The sequence below is a fragment of the Argentina anserina genome, chromosome 7 (assembly GCF_933775445.1).
Source record: "Argentina anserina chromosome 7, drPotAnse1.1, whole genome shotgun sequence".
NCBI classification, from domain to species: Eukaryota; Viridiplantae; Streptophyta; class Magnoliopsida; order Rosales; family Rosaceae; genus Argentina; species Argentina anserina.
In genome coordinates, this window is record NC_065878.1 from 13,184,221 (window position 1) to 13,199,140 (window position 14,920).

The 14,920-nt window shown below is 37.2% G+C and overlaps 2 protein-coding genes across 2 annotated transcripts; one reads left to right on the top strand and one right to left on the bottom strand.

The window, feature by feature from the left end:
- Positions 1-920: 920 nt before the first annotated feature.
- On the bottom strand, positions 921-5,030 carry LOC126802740 (CRS2-associated factor 1, mitochondrial). Its single transcript, XM_050530423.1, has 5 exons — positions 4,493-5,030; positions 3,796-3,923; positions 3,253-3,478; positions 3,041-3,168; positions 921-1,427 (listed from the first exon to the last, which is right to left on the bottom strand). Exons 1-5 carry the CDS (start codon positions 5,019-5,021, stop codon positions 1,215-1,217), a joined length of 1,224 nt encoding a protein of 407 aa, XP_050386380.1. The 5' UTR covers positions 5,022-5,030; the 3' UTR covers positions 921-1,214.
- A 4,737-nt stretch (positions 5,031-9,767) lies between these two features.
- On the top strand, positions 9,768-13,802 carry LOC126803603 (subtilisin-like protease SBT4.14). Its single transcript, XM_050531387.1, has 11 exons — positions 9,768-9,914; positions 9,992-10,083; positions 10,182-10,279; positions 10,416-10,559; positions 10,660-10,765; positions 10,945-11,458; positions 11,751-11,848; positions 11,953-12,177; positions 12,261-12,369; positions 12,440-12,653; positions 13,112-13,802. The coding sequence occupies exons 1-11, from the start codon at positions 9,768-9,770 to the stop codon at positions 13,651-13,653; spliced, it is 2,289 nt and encodes a 762-aa protein (XP_050387344.1). The 3' UTR covers positions 13,654-13,802.
- Positions 13,803-14,920: the final 1,118 nt, after the last annotated feature.

Here is a 14,920-nt window from a genome sequence, read left to right on the forward strand (position 1 = left end):
TGATGAGTAGTGAGTAGGGTAGAATTTGTGGTATATTCTTATCCTTCTTGTCACTTTTCCGGGACATAGGAGATCAAGAAGAAGATGTGCGAAGTTCAAATGTACTAGGTGGATGAACCAGATTCACAAAACAGGCAACAACTAGTCAATTATTCACAGTGAACTGGAACAGAGGGGAATCCCACTACAAATATCAATTATGAAATTTGTGACGTTCACCTTCTGTGCAGGCTGGTCCTCTATCTTGTACCCACTTGTGACGCACAAAGATACACTTGGTAACAAAACGTCGGTAACCCTGAACCTCGATCCCTGATCATTATGTTCATTACAACTATTTTTTTCTTTGGTCAAAATGTTACCTTCAACTAGTGCTTCAACATGTTTTAAAGGTGCTTCTCCAACTCTCATGTACTCATATTCACCATAATAGTAACTTGTCACACGAGCCGAACTCAAAATTTCTCACTCGTAAAAATCGTAAAAATGCTAAATCCTCAGTGAAAGTCTCAAAATTTAAGGTTTGTATGGTTCATTTTCTTGGTAAATTTGCTTTACCGGCCGTTTCTTTTTGGCAAATGCTGTCTTGAGGTTCAAAAGTTTCAGGAGGGGAAGCTATGATATACTAGTATTATATGAATTTTTTTTTATCAAATAGTATTATATGAATTTGCATAATGAATGATGATTATAATAAAGTGGAGTGGTGGACGGCTTGTCGTGTCGGCATTTCTATTAGTTAAACTACTAGATTCCCACTAAAACCATGTGTTTCTGACCAACGATGATGTTTGTATCCTCTTTGTTAATATTATCATGATATATGACTATATGAGTAACGTATTCATTGCCTGTTCCAGCATTCAAGAGTGGCAAACATTTCACACCAAACGTTTCAGTAAACCGAACAATAACGCAAGGATAACTACAATACAGTACGATTCCAACCAAGATAATATTCTATACAATTCTTACCCTCGCTGTGTTCCCTAAGTTCTCTCCTGCTGCAAAGAGGAAACACACTACAGTTTCATTTTGTCGGCTAATTCCCATATGCTATTACCTCACTCCGAACGACCATTACAAGGACAATTTGGATTGCGACTTGGCCCAAATTTGCATGCCTTCAAATTAGCAGTCGAGGATGAAAAGCTCGATCGATTCAATTCTCCAACCAACAACCGTGTTGTGTGTGTGTAATTTGGATGTACATTCTACTCATCGTCACCAGAGTAGTATTTAGTTTGGCTACTGTTGTCATCTGAGCTATCAGACTGCTCTGCACTAGAAACCACATTACCTCCTGGATTATCAAACAGTTCGTGTTCTGGAAGGAAATAGGCATCCTCTACAGGTTTATAATCCTCGCCTTTCCAAACCACAATCTGTTCCTTATCAAATGTCACCAGGATACAAGGCACGAGCTCCTGTATCAAGATGCAAGATATAATTAGACATAAACCCAATTTTGAAGCCCCCAGTTAAATCTAAACCCACACCCAAAAGTTTTTTCAATCTAAACCCAAATTAATTATTTAACCTAATATTTTTATAACAAATATTTTTCATTTAGAATGGTTTCACTTTTTTACCCTCTAGGTTGAGAAATTGAAACTTCTCCTTAAAATTAGCTTTGACCAACTTCTAATTTAGTTAACATTTAATTGTATCTATTATAAATGAAAATATTTCATTTTAGAGAAATTTGAGAAAATCGGGTATCAACACTAATTTAGAGAAATTATAGAATATACAAAAGTAAAACAGAGGTATGATTGAATGAATTTTGATTTTTTTTCTTATTTAAGATGATTAGTTATTTGAATTTGTCATAATAAGCCTTAAATTTTGCCTTAGTTTTTGTTTCTCCATCTCTTGACATCTATTTAGCCTCCTATCATTTTATGTTATCAAAGATTGTTTTTCATATACTTGGAATATACTTTTTATTCTCCTACCTATTCAGCAGATTGAAAGCACCTATCATAAACCAAAACAACCATGCACACTATAATTTAAAGAACATTATGAAATCCCCATAATTGCCCAATTCCAACACTATTGATGCAAATCTCACTACCTACTAAATAATTATCCACTTTACGTATACATGTTAAACAGATGCAAATCATATTACATACTAAATAGATTTTAATGCTCTATATAATAGAACTTCTTACCTCAACCTTAGATGCACAACAAAACCACACCTACTCTACAGATACAAATCCAAACCAAATTGTAAAACCCAACTACTCAACAAAATTATGAAACCTACAAATCTCAACCAATACACAACCATATGAATCCTCTCACATATTTAGAAGACTTAAGGAAAAACATACTTATTTCATAGAATTACGTACTCCACTGAACAATAAAGATTATGTTTTTTACCGATTGCATAGGTTCTTCAGATCTAGCAAACACACACACACATATTGAAAACATAGAATAACAAAAATACCTACTCTAAGGTAGTACTTGGGTATGAGATTTGGAGGTAACAAGGAATTTCAAAAATGAAAAAATTTCAAAATTGAAGATTAATATAAAGTGATGAGATATTAAATTGAAGCTACAATTAAGCAATTCAGAAAACATACCAAATGTATTTGTACCAATGGCAAAGAAAGTAATTTTCATCAAGAACAAGTTTTATTTCTTATAGCAAATAATTCTTTTTTTATTTATTGTTCAACCTAACTTAAAGAGTTTTAAGGGTGGGTTTAAATTAAAAAGGGTGTTGATTTTTGGGTCTATAATCAATTACCCTCTCTAATTATAATTTAAAGACCAAAAGAAACAACATGCAAGCAATCACATATGCAGACATAAGAGTCCAGGTCATGTATAGTCTGCATAAACAAACCAAGATTTAAATGCTATACATGTTCCGGACAGAAAGAAAGAATGCGCTGCCAGTAAAAAGCCAGTCAGATGTTCAAGTGCAGGCCTCTCAGTTTAGAAGAAAGCAAGGAAGATGCAACTGTTCACATAAAGAAGCTTAAGCAGAGAGGGAAACAGGTTGAATACTTACCCGAAGTTTGCAGCCTATTTTTTTGTAATCACTCTTCTCAAGACCCTGGCAGTCTATCCGTACCAGCTCAGAAGAGAGAAACGCATCTCTAACCATGGGTACCAGATTACCGTAATACCCATTCCTAGCTGCAGTTTTAAATAAGTAGTAAGTAAATAATCAGACAAAGACAATCTAAGTCTTAAAGACCATAAACCAGACGAAGTATGCACCAAGTTTTGTTAACACGGGGACAACTAATCCTCTCTTCCTCATTTCCTTTGTCTCCTCAATGCTTAGCCCATCGATCGTAGTTTTGATCAGTTTGGGATATTTTGGCTCATGTGGCTTCCACAACATTAACGGAATCACAGGCCTCTTCTTGGGATGATAATTCCTGCCTCTGTACAATATGATTTGACTACCATGTCTATAGATGATCTTTCCAAAGGTTTTATCCTGGAACAGACACATGAAACTCACAATCACTTGTAATTCTCAAATTCCAAGAAATAATAGTGTATCCATTAACCAATTCGTATATAACTATATTCAACGAATAAACATTATACGCGGCATGTGGAAAAGAATTGATTCTTCATTAGACTACAAGATCTAATATGAGGTAGGAACTGTAGAATGGACATGAATTGATCTATAAGACAGAGAAGATTGTGCAAGGTTAAGTAAAGCAATATAAGGGAGAAACGCAAAACATGAAAAAGGGAAGTTCAAGCAAAGGTCAGAATCAGAGCCATGATTAGAACATAGGAGACCTCGAGCTGGGTGCAAACATTTCTCATGTCAACAGTCGGAACTCCTAGACATTTTATCCTCACTGCTTCTTCATGTTTCCAATGGTTATGAATATCATTCAGCATATTGTGAGTCAAACCATCCCTCCCTACAAGAAACCAAACCATAGCATTCAATAAGATTTTGGCAGAGAAGAAAGGAAGAACACTGAATCACTAATAAACACACTGCTTATTCTTGTTTGGCCATTGATTATTGTAAAGAAAAATATAATCATTGCAAAACCGCAATCTTTGTCTCAACAAGTATGATCATCAAACAAAAAGAAAATAGAACTTCACTCATCATACGCACAAAACACAATCCAACAACAGAAATTCATTCCCAAAATACCTGTATCTGATACACCCCTCATCTCATAACCTCAAAACTAATAGCAATTCGAAAAATTTACAAACCTTGATTTGTACAAACATGTTAGAGCTCACAACCACACCAATCAAACATATCAAGAATGCCACAGATTACCACACTCCAAACATTCACGATCTCAATCATCTATCATTTTCAACAGTCAAGCACACAATTTATACTAAGCACATTACATTATCAGAAACCAAAAATCAGCTCAATCACACGAAATTAGTACTACCCAGAATATCAAACAAACAATACAGCTCATTAAATCCGAAACCGAATGCGAAAAACTCCATTTACCCAAATTGATTTGCTTCTTGGTCTTTCCTCTCTGACATTTCTCCACCAAAATTCTCCTCTCAGCCGAACTGAGCGCCTCTCCCTGAACCGCTTCCCTCCTCCTCCGCCTCTCCTCCTCCAACCGCGGCTCCTCCTCCGCCGCCCCCTCCACGGACCTCACCTTCGGGTCGATTACCGGGGCGCAGACCCCGACCCACGGCCGGTCCAGCCGCCCCGGCCCAAAAGGCGAGTACTTGGGCTCCCGCAGTCCAATCGGCCGCGCTTCCGGGCTGCTCTCGGTGTAGCTGTACCGGAAATCGAACGGCAAGTCGGAATGGATCGGCTCCTGGCCGTCGCCATCGAGAGACGACGGCGGACGGTACCGGGGTTTGTGTTTCTTCTTGAAATTAGGGTTGGGGTTGGGGTTGGGATTGGGGGCAAGGGAGGGTGGAGGTTTGAAGAAGTAGCGGTCATGGAGGGTGGAGAGGTGGCGCGTGGAAATGAGGGCGAGTGGGTTTGGGTTTTGGCGGGAGAGCTTGGTGAGAAACATGGGGGAAAGGGTTTTAGGCTTCAGCTGGGGTTTTACAACTGGCAGAACATAACACTATTTAGCCTAACATAAGTCATAAGTAGGTATGGACACGGGTTCATACTGTTCGGTTTTGGACAAAACTCATATTCCAACTCAAATTTTAAATTCAGTTCGGTTTTTCTATTTTAGAGACTGTGACCCACAATCTAATCCAACCCGTAAGGTTCGGTTCAGTTCGTTTTTTTTTCGGTCTTACCCGTATGTAAAATACGTAATATTATATATTAATTTTAAAAATACAAAATTTAACATAAAGATAAAAAACTAATAGTCTAATGATTATTCCATACCTAATTGACTTAGGCCTGATCATTTAGCCCGCGTATCCGAAAAACCCGCTGCGGCCCGCAAGCCCGATAGGTTTTTACCCGAAAACAACACTAATATGTCATCAAGGAAGACTCATTACCAAAATGTGAACACCAAAACCCGTTTGCATATCTGAAATCATCTAATTTTTGTCACCGATTGTGTGCGGTCGCACCAAAAAACACATTTGGCAAAGCCCCGGTCAATGAGGATTTTAATATGTCAAAATGTCTTTTTTTTGTTAACCAAGGTATAGACAGTCAAACAATATCCAAAACGGACGAAATTTTTACGGTTCCCTAAATATATATATTTATCACATTTACTGGTGTCGATCGACCATATTTCGAACTGGAGTTATCGATCGCCGAAGTGTCCACTAATGTACCATAACATTTTATATTAGGTTTATAATAAAATTATCGCATTATGAAGCGACTATATGAATGAAACTTCTCCGGATCGACGATACCATCTGATATGATCGGTATATATATTTAGTGACCCTGTAAAAATTTCATCCAATTCGGACCTCGTTTGACCGTCGGAATTTCCGGTAAACCCAAAACACCACTAATATGTCATAAGCGATGATCCATTACAAATATGCGAACACCGAAAGCCGTTTGCATATCTGAAATCACATAATTTTTGTTACCTATCGTGCACGGTCGCTCTGAAGAAAATTATCTGACAAAGCCCCGGTCAATGAGGTTTTATTATGTGAAAACGCTTCTTTTTTGGTTGACCGTAGATACGAACGGTCAAACCATGTCCAAAACGGACGAAATTTTTATGGGGTCCCTAAATATATATACCGATCACATCTACTGGTGTCGATCGACCATATTTCGAATTAGAGTTAGCGATCGTCTAACTGTCAACTAATGTATCATAACCTTTATATTAGGTTTAGAATAAAACAATCGCATTATGAAGCGACTACATGAAAGAAACTTCTAGGGATCGGTCGACACTAGCCGATGTGATCGGTATATATATTTAGTGACCCTATAAAAATTTCATCTAATTCGGACCTCGTTTGACCGTCGTAATTTTCGGTAAATCGAAAACACCACTAATATGTCCTAAAGGAGACATATTACAAATATGTGAACGCCGAAAGCCGTTTGCATATCTGAAATCACCTAATTTTTGTTACCTATCGTGCGCGGTTGCACTGAAGAAATATATTTTGCAAAGCCCCGGTCAATGAGGTTTTATTATGTGAAAACGCCCCTTTTTTGGTTGACCATAGATACAAACGGTCAAACCATATCCAAAACGGACGAAATTTTTACGGGGTCCCTATATATATACTGATCACATCTGCTGGTGTCGATCGACCATATTTCGAACTGGAGTTACCGATCACCGAAATGTCCACTAATGTACCATAACATTTTATATTAAGTTTATAATAAAACTATCGCATTATGAAGCAACTATATGAAGAAAACTTCTCGGGATCGATCGATACCTTCCGATATGATCGGTATATATATTTAGTGACCCTGTAAAAATTTCATCTAATTCGGACCTCGTTTGACCGTCTGAATTTTCGGTAAATCGAAAACACCACTAATATGCCCTAAGGGAAAGCCTATTACAAATATGCGAACGCCGAAAGCTATTTGCATATCTGAAAATCACATAATTTTTGTTACCTATCGTGCACGGTCGCACTGAAGAAAATTATATGACAAAGCCCTGGTCAATGAGGTTTTATTATGTGAAAACGCCTCTTTTTTTGTTGACCGTAGGTACGGTCAAACCATGTCTAAAACGGACGAAATTTTTACGGGGTCCCTAAATATATATACCGATCACATCTGCTGGTGTCGATCGACCATATTTCGAATTGGAGTTGTCGATCAACGAAGTGTCCACTAATGTATCATAACATTTATATTAGGTTTATAATAAAACTATCGCATTATGAAGGAAACTTCTCGGGATCGATAGATACCATCTGATATGATCGATATATATATTTAGTGATCCTGTAAAAATTTCATTCAATTCGGACCTCGTTTGACCGTCAGAATTTCCGGTAAATCGAAAACACCACTAATATGCCCTAAGGGAGGACATATTACAAATATGCGAACGCCAAAATCCGTTTGTATATCTGAAATCACATAATTTTTGTTACATATCGTGTGTGGTCGCACTGAAGAAATCTATTTGGCAAAGCCCCGGTCAATGAGGTTTTATTATGTGAAAATGCCTCTTTTTTTGTTGACCGTAGGTTCGGACGGTCAAATCATGTTTTAAAATGGATGAACTTTTTACAAGATCTCTAAATATATATATCTATCATATCTATTGGTGTCGATCAACAATATTTCGAAATTAGAATTTATTTGTGACTTTTTTTAGGATATTTTTTAATAATTCTTTTATTATTTCAAACCCTTAAATTAGAGTATTATATTTTTTTTTATAATACAAACTCGCAAGGCCCGGCTCGTAAAAGTTGGCGATCGCTTAAGTGTCAACTAATGTCTCATGTGAGCCATTATTGATACTTATTCGCTGAGAATATGGAACATTAATAGAATCATTGATTAGAGAATTCAATTTTTAGAGTGACGGTACAAAAAGAAGCGACGAAAAATGGAGATCGAAGGAAGAGGGAGGAGGGAGGAGTTATATAGACTGGTTTTGCGAAATGAAGTGAATTTTTACTATAGCACTAAACTAAGGAGTAAGGATTTAGAAAGAGAGAGTGTCATAAGTTTTTTTTTTGTCTGAGAAATGAGAGAGACCGTAAGATTGATTAGATCAATTAGGTTTATATTGGCTTTAGTTTTACTTTTTAAAAAGAATAATAATAATAAAAGTAAAAATATACCAAAACGATGACGTTGACCGTTGACTTCGGGTTATTTGGGTCGTTCGGTTTTGTTCGGTTTATGAGGAACTAAACCAAAAACCCAACCCAAACATAATCGGTTCGGTTCGGTTTTTTTATTTTCGGTTCGGTTTTTTTCTGTTTCAATTTTTTCGGATTCGGTTTAGGTTCGGATATGGTTTTTTTCGGTTTTCGGGTCTCCATGTTCACCCCTAGTCATAATTGCCTCGGCTCCCATTATAGTCTATGAGCCTCTTTAAGATGTAAACATCCATCGCAATGTACCTACACTTTTATCAGAATCAGTTCAAGGAGACATGAAATTTAGGTACCATGGACCTTTCTCCATCATCTTAGGGATGCTAAACGAATGTCATGTTGAGAGTATACATCTCACTTGAGAAAATGTGACAGTGGGTTTATAAAGGTTTGAACCACTATCTATTGTCAATTAGTTTTGGATGAGAACCCCATATCACTTTATCACGTCATAGTTCTTTATCTCGTCATAAACTTGGTCCTTCTATCATGGTATACTAATTTATCGGTCAGATAATATAGAAACATGCTTGTAGCTACAACTTCACACTACAATCTTCCCAAAAATGAGGTGAAGCATTTCTAAGATAAGCTTGATGATGTGGTATGTTAAACCATCGTTGTGCTAATTACAATTCAAGTTATCCTCATTTGTACCGTTGAGAACAACAGGGGTCCTTTTTCTTGAATTGGAATTCAAGTGATCGAGACTTTATAATAGCTAGCCTCTTTGTTTTCCAAGCCACTGCTCTGAGTTTGACAGTGATCCTTTAATCACTAATTAAATTTTCTGCCCTTTGCTTTTCACAATGATAAATGTCTTGTTTAGCTTTGTAATTAGTTCTCTTGCAAATCATACCAGCTGTGGCAAAATTGATTTTGCACATCATAAGAATAAATTGGTTATCAATTCATATTGAATGTTACATCTTTAAGAAATAATGTTAAGCAAGTCTAGTTACATGTATCATTTTCTCGTCAAAAATAAAACTACATTTCATTTTGCCTTGATTTTCCTAGTGGTCAAGTTATTCTATCTCAACGAGTATTGATTCTTGGGTTAGTCCACATTCTACAATACATTAATGTATCACTACATTAGTGGCAAACTGGCATGGCTCGACTCGATCTCGAATTAGTATACAACTTTTGCAGTGTAGCTAGTGTATATGAGAAGTTAAGCAACCCATTTTATCATGTATGGCATTCTTCAGAATAGACAAGTCTAAACAACGTTATTCAAAATGTGTAAGAAACACATAAGAAACTGATATTTTCATCATTTAAGTTTCTCCAGACGAAGCAATCCTGCCTAGCCTACACATGACTCAGCACAATATATATGAGAATAGACAGCCAGAATTTCTGTTTTCTTGCTTTTAAGGTTCCCCAAAACCAAGTTAAGTTCAAGCTTCTTCTATATTTGTTTATTTCTAATCTACTCTGTTCCTTGTGAAACTCTGTTAAACTGTTATCTTATAAGCATATATAATAGCTCAATGGTGAGATTAATAATAGAGCCACCCAATACTAAACCTTCATTTTCAAGTATGGGGAGCAAGAGACTCAATTTCCATTCCCTTCTTATTTTCCGTTTGATCCTAACAGGCCTTGTTTGTGTCAAGGGAGATGAGCAGGACCAAAAGGTACACAATCCCTTATGTTATAATTACTGTTGTATTTGTTTGACATTTCTAATCAGGGTTATGAAATTATTACACAGAAGTTTTACATTGTATACTTGGGAGATCATGTGAATCATGAACATTCTGCAGCCCAAGCACATATGAATGTCCTCTCATCTGTAACAGGAAGGTTAGTGATTAACAATTTCACCTTTTTCCCTTATTACATATAAGGCACTACATGTACAAATTTTACCAAGATGAATAATATATTGATGTCCTTCGCAGCTATTCTGTTGCTGCAGAGTCCATGGTTTATAGCTATACCAAGAACTTCAATGCATTTGCTGCTAAGCTATCTAGTGATGAAGCTGAAAAGCTATCAAGTATGTTATATCTGTCAGTTTGATGCACCTCGATCAAGTCACATTGAAGTTGTTATGCTAAAATAGCAGAAGCGTACTGTATGGTAAGAGAAACATTTCTGTGATTAATTTGAATCTTGTGTTTGTGAATGTACAGGAATGGATCAAGTTCTCTCTGTGACTCCTAATAGGTATCACAAGCTGCACACAACAAGGTCATGGAATTTCATTGGGTTACCATTAAAAGCTAGGAGAAATTTAACAAGTGAAAGTGACATTGTTGTTGGTCTCTTTGATACAGGTAACTGAAAAACTGATGTCTAATTCATGCCTAATTAGCTACCATTTTTCTTTTTTGCTTCAGATTTTATACTTATGTATGGTACAAAATTGTGCATCAGGAATTACTCCAGAGTCTGCAAGCTTTAAAGATTATGGCTTTGGTCCTCCACCAGCAAAATGGAAAGGAACTTGTGGCCAGTTTGCCAATTTCTCTGGATGCAACAAGTAAACTGACTTCAAAACAGTTTTGTCACTTGAAAAAAAATCTTTTCTGATAAGTATTTTTGTTATTATTGTTCTTTTCATCATAGTTATGATCGACGACTCAAACTTAATACCTAATAATGCTGCTATGCTAACAGTGAAATGATAGCTAATGCTACAATGCCTAAGTTAATTTGTAGGAAAATCATAGGAGCTAGATACTTCAAGCTTGATGGCACTCCAGACCCAGCTGACATCTTATCTCCAGTGGATGTGGACGGACATGGAACTCACACCTCGTCGACCTTAGCTGGCAACCTAGTTGAGAATGCCAACCTTTATGGCCTCGCTAAGGGCACTGCACGAGGTGCAGTGCCCTCGGCTAGGGTGTCCATGTACAAAGTATGCTGGGCTAGTTTTGGCTGCTCTGACATGGACATTCTTGCCGCGTATGAAGCTGCCATACACGATGGAGTGGATGTCATATCGATTTCAATTGGTGGAGGGGGATCTAGTTATGGTACTGATAGCATAGCAGTTGGTGCATTTCATGCCATGAAGAAGGGTATCATTACAGTGGCCTCAGCTGGAAATGATGGACCAGGTTGGGGGAGTATTGTTAATCATGCACCATGGTTGGTAACTGTGGCAGCTAGTGGCATTGATAGGCAGTTCATTAACAAAGTTCATTTGGGCAATGGGAAGGATATCTGGGTAACTATTTTTGCTTCAATGATTTACAAAATTACATTCTATCATGAGGCCCAAGATGATATTGTTCTCACCTAATAGCCGGTTCTTGTTCTTCTCAAGTTCTGTACCTAGAGTCCTGAGAGAGTAAAGTATATTACCAACATGTTGAACTAAAAGTACTGAATGTTTGACGGTAACTCTAGGTGTAAGAAAGAAGGGGATGCAATTCTTGTTGATTAATATTTCTATGAATTTCACCTGGTTATGCTTATACTTCACACTAAGTTTAATTTGATGTTTATGGTATATGCAGGGGGTTGGAGTGAGCACATTCAATCCAAAGAAGACAATGTACCCTCTTGTTATCGGAGCTTATGTAGCAAAAAGCTCAGGAACCAAGGAAAATGCCAGGTATGATCTCTTTGTTCCTCGCTATCAAGAATCAAGAATAAAAATCGAAGTACTGTCACAAGAAATAGATAATAATTAGAGCTTCCGACTATCTTGTCTACCAGGTACTGTCTACACGGGTCATTAGACCCTAAGAAAGTGAAGGGAAAGATTGTTGTCTGCCAATATGGATCTCGGGGTGCAGATTCTGTTATCAAAGGAAATGGAGGAGTTGGTATCATTGTTGAAAATTTTCAATTATTTGAAGCTGCTCAAATATTCATGGCACCAGGAACCATGGTTAACTCTACAAGTGCTGGAAGCATTGAGTCCTATATACATTCAGCAAAGTAGGAATATAACAATAACTTGGGACATATTATCAAATGTTTCATATTTTCACAAAGTAAACAAGTACCCTTTTTTCTTGTAGATCACCATCAGCAGTTATATTCAAGTCACAAGAAGCACAGAAACACGCTCCTTATGTTGCTTCATTTTCATCACGGGGTCCAAATCCGGGATCAGAACACCTTCTTAAGGTTGATATTTTTTTGTACCTTATCGACATATCAGTAAGTTCGACTCGAAACTGAAGCTGTTATGTTGCAGCCTGATATTGCAGCACCTGGGATTGACATTTTGGCATCTTACACTCTATTGAAGTCCCTTACTGGGTTGGATGGTGACACACAATACTCAGAATATACACTCATGTCCGGAACTTCAATGGCATGTCCACATGTTGCTGGTGTAGCAGCATATGTTAAGTCATTTCACCCAAACTGGTCTCAAGCTGCTATAAAATCTGCCATCATGACCACAGGTATGAAGTTGATATGCAATTTACAATCCTTCGGGGGTATAGCTTGGACATATGCAGTTTGCTATTTAAACTGTCAAAATTGATTTCAGATAAATAGTAATTTCAAAGTAGAGTGCATACATCGGTAATTGTTGAGAATATCAAAGAAATTAAGTTTAACAGAAGCACCGTAATAGTGACTCAAGTTGATGCTTCTACCAAAATGTAGCTGGTAGAAGCATTTCTCAAACAATATTGACTTGTTCGAGTTCTTTGTTACTTGTAATATCGATCCTTTCTATTAGAAGCGAAGCTTATTAAACACTTCAAAAATAGAAGAAAAAAAGCTTATTGAACAGTCAAATGTTGTAACATCTTGAAGCATCTTTTCGAATCCTCACTCATGACACTTCACTTTGTTCACAATGCTCAAATTTATCCTGGCTTACAATCTCATTAGAATCATGAATCTTTATCAGCAACACCGATGAGCCAAAGAGTGAATGCAGAAGCAGAATTCGCCTATGGTATTGGCCAAGTGAACCCGAGAAAAGCAGTCAATCCAGGTCTAATTTACGACATGGATGAAATGTCATACATTCAGTTCCTTTGCCATGAAGGCTATGATGGCTCCTCATTAGCCCCGTTTATTGGCTCAACCTCCATAAACTGCTCCTCATTGATTCCTGGACTCGGCTACGATGTTCTTAACTATCCCACTATTCAGCTCAATTTGAAAAGCAACAAGCAACCAACAATAGCTGTTTTCAGAAGAACTGTCACTAATGTTGGTCCTGCTAGTTCCACATACAATGCCACCATTAGAGCACCAAAGGGAGTGGAAATCACTGTCAAACCCACGAGCTTGACTTTCTCTCATGCTTTGCAAAAAAAGAGCTTTGAAGTTGAGGTGAAGGCGAATCCGTTTGGCGGTTGGAAAATGGTGTCTGGTTCACTCGGATGGAAAAGCTCTAGGTATACTGTGAGGACTCCCATTGTGGTTTATAGTTTACAGTCCTAGAAATTAAGTGTTTCTCATCATAAGAAAGTTAAGTTCATCTGTAGAGTTTGTTAAAAAAAAAGAAAAAGAGTTCATCTGCAGAACTCTTAGTGATATTATAACATGCTTTGGAATTGTGAGAACATAAATACACACATGGGTTCAATCTTACCCGACGGGACTATTTTTTGCATGAGATGAGCACTGCTAGGGCGCCTTATCCTTGTTACTGAAGAGATGATAAGTGAATGTGATACATGCATACTAAAAAAAAAGACATTACCAACTAAATGTGATACATGTATCAAATTTTAAGACGTGTGCACGTAAGTGCATTCGATTGCTTTCATTTCAATGGTTCAATCCCACTAGTTGGTATCTTGCTCGCTTTTGATAATTGGCATACCTTGGATTGGACTCCAAGGAAGACTTTGGTGATGAGGGGGTTACATGTGCTAACTATCAATTGCTTATGCGTTGTGCCGTCGTGGTCTACACTCTATTGATCAACCCTCCCCAAATTAAGGTGGGTTTCAAATTCTTCTTATCTACACTTTCCTAATCTAGTTCCTTAGAGTCTTTGTGTGGAGTGGTCTAATTGCTTGCATCGAATCTCTCAAATGCATTTTAGATTGAGCCTATATTTCGTGAAGGCAATCAAGTTGCTGATGCTCTTGTTAATTTCCGTGCTTTTTCAGATAGTTTTACTTGGTGAGATTTAGTTCCAGATTTTCTGGTGAGTCATTGTAATAAGGATTGATTATGATTTCTTAATTTACATTTTCGTTAGTTGTTTCTTAATTGGTTGATGGATAATTGTGTTTGTTATTTTTTATTCCTCTTAAAAAAAAGGTGGGTTTCAAATCATTTTGCTAGCATGTGTATGATTTCCTTGAGATGAAAACTACAATATATGGGCATGAAACACTATAATTGACACTTGAGAGTTGAGAATGCAAAGCTCACTTTCTCACCCACCAACAAGCACCTCTTTGCTTCAGGGACCATAATATCATTGCCAAGCTCATGCTTTCAAGCTGTACATACATACTCCCTGCATTTGAATTAATGTCGACTATGTTTCTATTTCTGGGTGCCTTTCTACTGTTGGTAGCTTCTTCTTTAAGCAAGTTTTGCAGGACCTTTCTAGATTTGATCCAACTGAAGGCGTGCAGTTTCGAGAGTCACGCTTATATAAGCAGGAAGAGATCAAACTGTCAACTTCAAGTCATCCTAGGGTGCTTCATTTCCTATGCAATAAATTCTTCTTTTCTTTCCTATATAAACA

What these genes read in the sequence shown, in the direction of transcription:
- LOC126802740 (XM_050530423.1), bottom strand. Translation starts at nt 5,021, where the DNA reads ATGTTTCTCACCAAGCTCTCCCGCCAAAACCCAAACCCACTCGCCCTC. An exon ending in CCCCGTGTTAACAAAACTTG is followed by an intron (nt 3,169 to 3,252) that starts GTGCATACTTCG and finishes TTAAAACTGCAG; the next exon opens with CTAGGAATGGGTATTACGGT. An exon ending in AAATAGGCTGCAAACTTCGG is followed by an intron (nt 1,428 to 3,040) that starts GTAAGTATTCAA and finishes ATCTTGATACAG; the next exon opens with GAGCTCGTGCCTTGTATCCT.
- LOC126803603 (XM_050531387.1), top strand. Translation starts at nt 9,768, where the DNA reads ATGGTGAGATTAATAATAGAGCCACCCAATACTAAACCTTCATTTTCA. An exon ending in CTCTCATCTGTAACAGGAAG is followed by an intron (nt 10,084 to 10,181) that starts GTTAGTGATTAA and finishes TGTCCTTCGCAG; the next exon opens with CTATTCTGTTGCTGCAGAGT. An exon ending in GATCAGAACACCTTCTTAAG is followed by an intron (nt 12,370 to 12,439) that starts GTTGATATTTTT and finishes GTTATGTTGCAG; the next exon opens with CCTGATATTGCAGCACCTGG.